Genomic DNA, 6,565 nt, shown 5'->3' on the forward strand with positions numbered 1-6,565 from the left:
TATATATATATATATATATATATATATATATATATATATCATATAATTGTGTGTATATATATTTCGTAGGAGTATTATTCTCTTTGTTTCATTTTATATAACTTATTTTGTCTATTTTTAAATATTTTTTATAATTTTTATGTAAGTTTTAAATAGGTAGTTTTTTGTCACAAATATAAAATAATGTTATAAAATTTAGATTTTTAAGATTTGTTACCAATAAAAAATAAAAAGAGATAAAATTTAGATTATCTATGATGTTACATAGGTGCAACAATGCTACTTTACACATTTCCTGTTCTACTTGTTGCTGCATTGGGATGCGTATATCTCCACGTGGGGAGGAATTCCAGTCACAGTAGTACCTATAAAGGGTAAGCAAATTTTATTTTATTTTGTTTTCACAATTTCATATTTTTTGTATTGATATTTGGCTAATGTAATTTGGAGAGAAGTGATGAGAAAAAACAGGGATTGTCTGAATGGAAGAGACCAGTGATAGTCAAAGTACTAGGAATTGTTTCTTGGATTGAGCTGGCCTTCCTAGTGATGTTCATTGCTCTCCTAGTTTGGTCTTTCTCAAATTACTTGTCTGTCAGCTTTGCTACCATAACCCCAAAGTCTACAGGAAAGAGAGGCGAAAAAGTGTAAGTTTCAATCCTATATTGTATTTTATATCATGACAATGATTGCTATTAAACTAGTTATTCTCAGAATGATGTATATTCTTAAAAAATATTATTCCGTTTATAACTTATTCACAACTAAATATATTGTTTAGAGCAATCACATTTGTAGTTTTTGAAGATTTTTTTCAAAAGAAAAAACTTTGTGTGGATTTGTTAACAATGGCCGAGGGTTTGTTTTAGAAATTCTTTCTCCTTGCAAAATCAAGTTTTTGTAGAAAAAAAAACTCGCACTTAAAGCGCAAGCAAGCTCGCCCATCCACAGGCCGTTTCAATTTTCAAAGCACCTTATTTAAAAAGTTTTGTTAAAACATTTTTTTTAATTTAATTATGTTATTTTTTAAAAAATAATTATGCAATGTAACTGTGGAATATAGTTTTGATGTCTTATTATTTGAATTGAAATTTTATAATTAGAAATTAAATTTAATTTGACATGTTTAATTTAAATATACATACCAATAGTTATAATTACAATTATAATTTTTAGAATGATAATAAATAAAGAAATAATTGTAATATATTTTTTATAAATTGGTGGGTCACCAAAAAATAAAAATAAAATTAACTATTTGGAAGAATAATTTTTTGAGTTTGAGTAAGATAATGAATGCTGAGATTAACTGATTAACTATAAAAGAACTTGAGAAGAAACCTCAACGGTTAAGGTTTCTCTCATGCCAGTTGCATTAAAATTTTGTTAGTTTAATGAAAGGAAAATACTTGGTGTACTCCCACTTTATACTCTCAATTTGTATTCCCTCTCACATGCTTTTAGATGTAGACACTTTTCTGTGGGCCCACATGATGAAAATAACCAATCTCTGCTTACCACCTCAGGAGTATAAGTAAGGGAGTAGAATTTGGGAGTATGTGTAGTAGAATTCTTCTTTATAAAGTGTACTCCCACTTTATAAGGAAAATACTTGGTGTACTCCCACTTTATACTCCCAATTTGTACTCCCTCTCACATGCTTTTGGATGTAGATACTTTTCTGTGAGCCCACATGATGAAAATAACTAATCTCTACTTGCCACCTCAGGAAGTATAAGTAAGGGAGTAGAATTTGGGAGTATGTGTAGTAGAAAGGAAAATACTTGGTGTACTCCCAATTTGTACTCCCTCTCACATGCTTTTGGATGTAGACACTTTTCTGTGAGCACATGATGAAAATAACTAATCTTTACTTGCCACCTCAGGGAGTATAAGTAAGGGAGTAGAATTTGGAAGTATGTGTAGTAGTACTCTTTAATGAAATATTGAGTTGAATGTGATGTGATGTGAAAGGTGGCAAGCTAAGTTGGAGGCTGTGGGACTAAGGCTAGGCCTGGTCGGAAACATATGCCTTTCGTTGCTTTTCTTTCCGGTGACGAGAGGGTCGTCTGTGCTGCCGCTTTTTGGTCTCACATCGGAGGCTAGCGTCAAGTATCATATATGGCTGGGGCACATTACTATGGCTCTCTTCACTGCTCATGGCCTTTGTTATATTATCTTTTGGACTGCCACCCACCACATATCCCAGGTAATTTGAAATGTGTAATCCGTCTCAACTCTAAACTGATAGTTAGATTGTACATTTATGCATATCCCCTCATCTGTGAATTGATTATTTTTTTATGGACTCCAAACAACTCATAAACTCATAAAAAAATTTTAATGGGTGATTTAGTGTTAGAACCCATAACCTCCTCTTCCATGAGATTAACTCTGATATCAAATCGAAGTATCATAGTTTATAGTTGATTGCACATTTATGTTTATATATTATATATTCGACAATATATACATACATGTTAGGGTGAGCATTTACCACTATCCCAAAAACTATAGCTAATGGAGAATACCTACTTTATTTCTTTATACGTCCACACATTTTGAGATGCGGAATGTTATTAGACCCTTTTAAGTCCTTTACCAATCTCCGCCAAACAATCCCCGGTCACCAGGTGTTAGACTTGGCATTTACTGAACTCTATCCAACATTACATATATTAATGCATAGTACACAATCCAATATTAATAAACATCTTTAATAGATCAATCTCGGTCAAATTGATCGAACTTGGTAACCATAATGCTGGTTTGTGCTTCACCCCAATATTACTTCTAGTGAAGTTTAAATTATAACCATGCATGACCAAGAATTCTTGTATGCATTCATTAACCATCTATTCTGGTTTATTTATATATATCCCAGATGTTGGAATGGGCAAATGCAGACATCTCGAACTTGGCCGGAGAGATATCTCTAGCGGCGGGATTGGGGATGTGGGCTACAACATTCCCAAGCATAAGGAGGAAGATGTTTGAGCTCTTCTTCTACACTCATTACCTCTACATCCTCTTTGTCATATTCTTTGTCTTCCATGTTGGCATTTCCTATTCTTGCATTATGCTTCCTGGTTTCTACCTCTTCTTGGTCGATCGTTATTTGAGGTTCTTGCAATCTCGAAAACACGTTCGTCTCGTCTCTGCTCGTCTTCTCCCTTGTGAAACCATCGAGCTCAACTTTTCCAAATCACAAGGTATATTACATCAATAGAAATGTGTCCAATTCACCATCTTTTGTTTTGCTAGGAGTATTTATTTATGTTGTTTTGTGATTATTATTCTAAAAATTGTGTTATTAGGGCTAATGTATACTCCGACTAGCATCATGTTTGTGAATGTGCCTGGCATCTCAAAGCTACAATGGCATCCCTTTACAATCACTTCTAGCAGTAGTTTGGAGGCTAAGCAAGTTAGTGTGATGATCAAAGGTGATGGCAGTTGGTCTAAGAAGCTTTACCAAATCCTTTCCTCATCTAATTCCCCCGATCGACTAGACGTCTCCGTCGAGGGACCTTATGGACCTGCTTCAACTCATTTTCTAAGGTAACCATATCAATTTGTGATTGAGTTAATACCCAATTTAATCATTGACTATTGTAATTTTTCTAGATTTAGTTTTAAATGACTGTTTGTACTTAATTGGATCATGAGTTTTGATGGTTTTACCTAATTGAATCTTATATTAAGATGGTTTGTTAATTTCCTTCTATTAATACCTAATTTAGTCGTTGACTATAGTAGTTTTACCAAATTTTGTTATCGACTATAGTAGTTTTTCTCAATTTAGTTATTGATTTTAATCGCCAACAAAGTCATATGGCTCAATTGGGTAAAACCATTGAAGTTCAGGACCCAATTAAGAACAAAAAGTCATTTAGGACTAAATGAAGAAAAATCACTATAATCAATGACTAAATTGTGTATTAATTCGTTTATGGCTTTAGGTAAGAATATAAATATAAAGAAAAATTACATTTTTTGTCCTTCAATTATACCCGTGGTACATACTTACTCCCTGCGTTATATGCGTGACCATGTTTAACCGGATTTTAGCCCTTTAATGACCAAATTAGTCACTTTATTAAGTGACAAATTGGTTGTAAAAGTAGTCCCCAAGGAACTAAAATAGTCACTTCGTATATAACTTAAGATGATCACATATATAGCTCAAGAACTAAGTTTGAACCACCGGTATAACTCAAGGCCAAAAATTTAATTTTCTCTAAATATAATGTAAGGTTGGGTTAACCATGTTTATGTTTTGTTACAGGCATGATTTGTTAGTGATGGTAAGCGGAGGGAGTGGGATAACCCCATTTTTCTCCATCATTAGGGAGCTAATGCATAAAAGCCAATCTTCAGAATCCAAGATTCCACAGGTTGTTCTGATTAGTGTGTTCAAGAACTCATCTGATCTCACCATGCTAGACCTCATCCTCCCCATATCAGGTGCACAATCAGAGGTTTCCAAGTTGAGGATACAAATGGAGGCCTATGTAACCAGGGAGAAACAACCACCGGCTCTAGAAAACAAGAAGAAGAATGTGCAGATCAAATGGTTCAAATCCAACCACGCAGATCAACCCATGACTCCAATCCTAGGCCAAAACAACTGGCTCTGGCTTGGAGCCATAATCTCTTCTTCTTTCATACTTTTCCTAATCTTGTTGGGGCTCATTACCGGATATCACATATACCCCATCAACCAAAAGACCGATAACAACTACCCATACTGGAAAAAGGCGGTTTTCTTCATGCTCTTCATATGCATCTGTATAGTCATCACAGCCACTGCTGGTTTTCTTTGGAACAAGAGAAACATCAATGCCAAGGAGGCCAAACAAATTCAGAACATAGCAGGGGCTTCTCCCAATTTTCAATGGTCTTATAATGCTGAAAGAGAGATGGAGAGTTTGCCTCAACAGTGGTTAGCTCAACATACCAACGTGCACTATGGTCAAAGGCCAGATCTAAAGAGTAAGCCTAGCTTTTCGTCATGAATCAACTTAGGATCAAACACTTACCACTTAACCAAAAGTTATAGCTGATAGAGAAAGCCTAATTTTATTTTCTTATAGACTATCATCACATTTTATAGAGTCAGGGTGTTGAACTTGACCCTTAACACACCTCAACTTAACAATCCTCTTAGCTATAAGATGCTGGACTTGACTTTTACTGGCCTCCCCCAACATCTTTTGCTTTTGACTTTAAATTTCTGGTTGTTTTTATATCCCACCCAGTGTGACCAGATATACAAGAGGATCAACTGAAAAATGTTGATATCTTTTCGTAAAGTTCTGTCACCTCAGTACGTCCTCAAGGGATAATTATTGCACTCATATGCCACTATATGCATCATCATATTAATTAATTAATTGTTGCAGGAATGTTGTTTGAGCACAAGGAGGAGAGTGTTGGAGTTCTTGTGTGCGGACCAAAGAAGTTGAGACATGACGTTGCAAACATATGCGCTTCTGATTCGTCTGCCAACCTTCATTTTGAGTCCATTAGCTTTAGCTGGTGATCTCCTGAAACAGAAAATGTTTTGTTTTGTTTTTTTGTTTTTTTTTTGTTTTTTGTTTTTTTGTTTTTTGGGTTTTGTTTTGTGGGTGTGTGTGTTTTTTTAATGCAAGAATAAAGTGGCTCTTTGGAGTTTTATAGTTGTTGTTTGGCTGCCATAATTATATATATATAGGGATGCACTCCCATGCGAACTGCCTCCCAGGTAAGAAATGAGAACGCTTCACAGTCGTCCACGTGTCCAGATCAACGAATTAGATGCAATTATAAAAAAATGACGAGGTGACATTTTCGTAAATAACTGGAACTTTGGTGCACCTAGTTTCACTTACAAGTGCACCTAGTTTCACTTACAAGTGCACCTAGTTTCACTTGCAAACGCACCTATTTTCGCACCTATTTTCACTTACAAGTGCAAGTAATTTACCTTATTAATATTCACGCACCTATTTTCGCAAATACTTTCACTTATAAATGCAAGTAATTTACCTTGTTAATATTTATGCACCTAGGTGCAACCTAGGTGTACCTAGTTATAACATAGGTTGCACCTAGTTATAACATCAGGTGCACCTAGTTATAACATTAGGTGCACTTAGTATTGATGCCCACTGTACAATTCACTTGCACCTGTAATACATTTTACTTGCATCTGCAATACATTTTACTTGCACTTGTGCAAGTAATTTACTTTGTTAACATTCATGCACTTGGTTGCAACCTATGTGCACCTAGTTATAGCATTAGGTGCACCTAGTTATAACATTAGGTGCACTTAGTATTGATGCTCATTGTACAATTTACTTGCACTTGCAATACATTGTACTTGCACGTGTGCACCTATTTTCACTTGCAGGTGCAAGTAATTTACCTTGTTAACATTTATGCACCTGGGTGCACCTATGTGCACCTAGTTATAACATGACGTGCACATAGTTATAACGTTAGGTGCAATTACATTCCGGACACGTGGCGCGATGTGATTCATCCACATTTCTCTCCTAGGCGGCCAGTACGCATTTGA

At 35.1% G+C, this 6,565-nt stretch overlaps 1 protein-coding gene across 1 annotated transcript in view; it reads left to right on the forward strand.

Moving 5' to 3' along the window:
• The window catches only part of LOC116029667 (ferric reduction oxidase 2), a 6,853-nt gene extending 1,291 nt beyond the window's left edge, over window positions 1-5,562 (forward strand). Inside the window, exons 2-8 of the mRNA XM_031271714.1 lie at window positions 269-374; window positions 456-647; window positions 1,975-2,209; window positions 2,885-3,212; window positions 3,318-3,561; window positions 4,289-4,995; window positions 5,406-5,562. Coding sequence (XP_031127574.1) covers window positions 269-374; window positions 456-647; window positions 1,975-2,209; window positions 2,885-3,212; window positions 3,318-3,561; window positions 4,289-4,995; window positions 5,406-5,545 — 1,952 coding nt within the window. The 3' untranslated portion in view covers window positions 5,546-5,562. The remainder of the gene's footprint in view (window positions 1-268; window positions 375-455; window positions 648-1,974; window positions 2,210-2,884; window positions 3,213-3,317; window positions 3,562-4,288; window positions 4,996-5,405) is intronic.
• The last annotated feature ends 1,003 nt before the right edge of the window (window positions 5,563-6,565 follow it).

The sequence above is a fragment of the Ipomoea triloba genome, chromosome 9 (assembly GCF_003576645.1).
Source record: "Ipomoea triloba cultivar NCNSP0323 chromosome 9, ASM357664v1".
In the NCBI taxonomy this organism is placed as follows: Eukaryota; Viridiplantae; Streptophyta; class Magnoliopsida; order Solanales; family Convolvulaceae; genus Ipomoea; species Ipomoea triloba.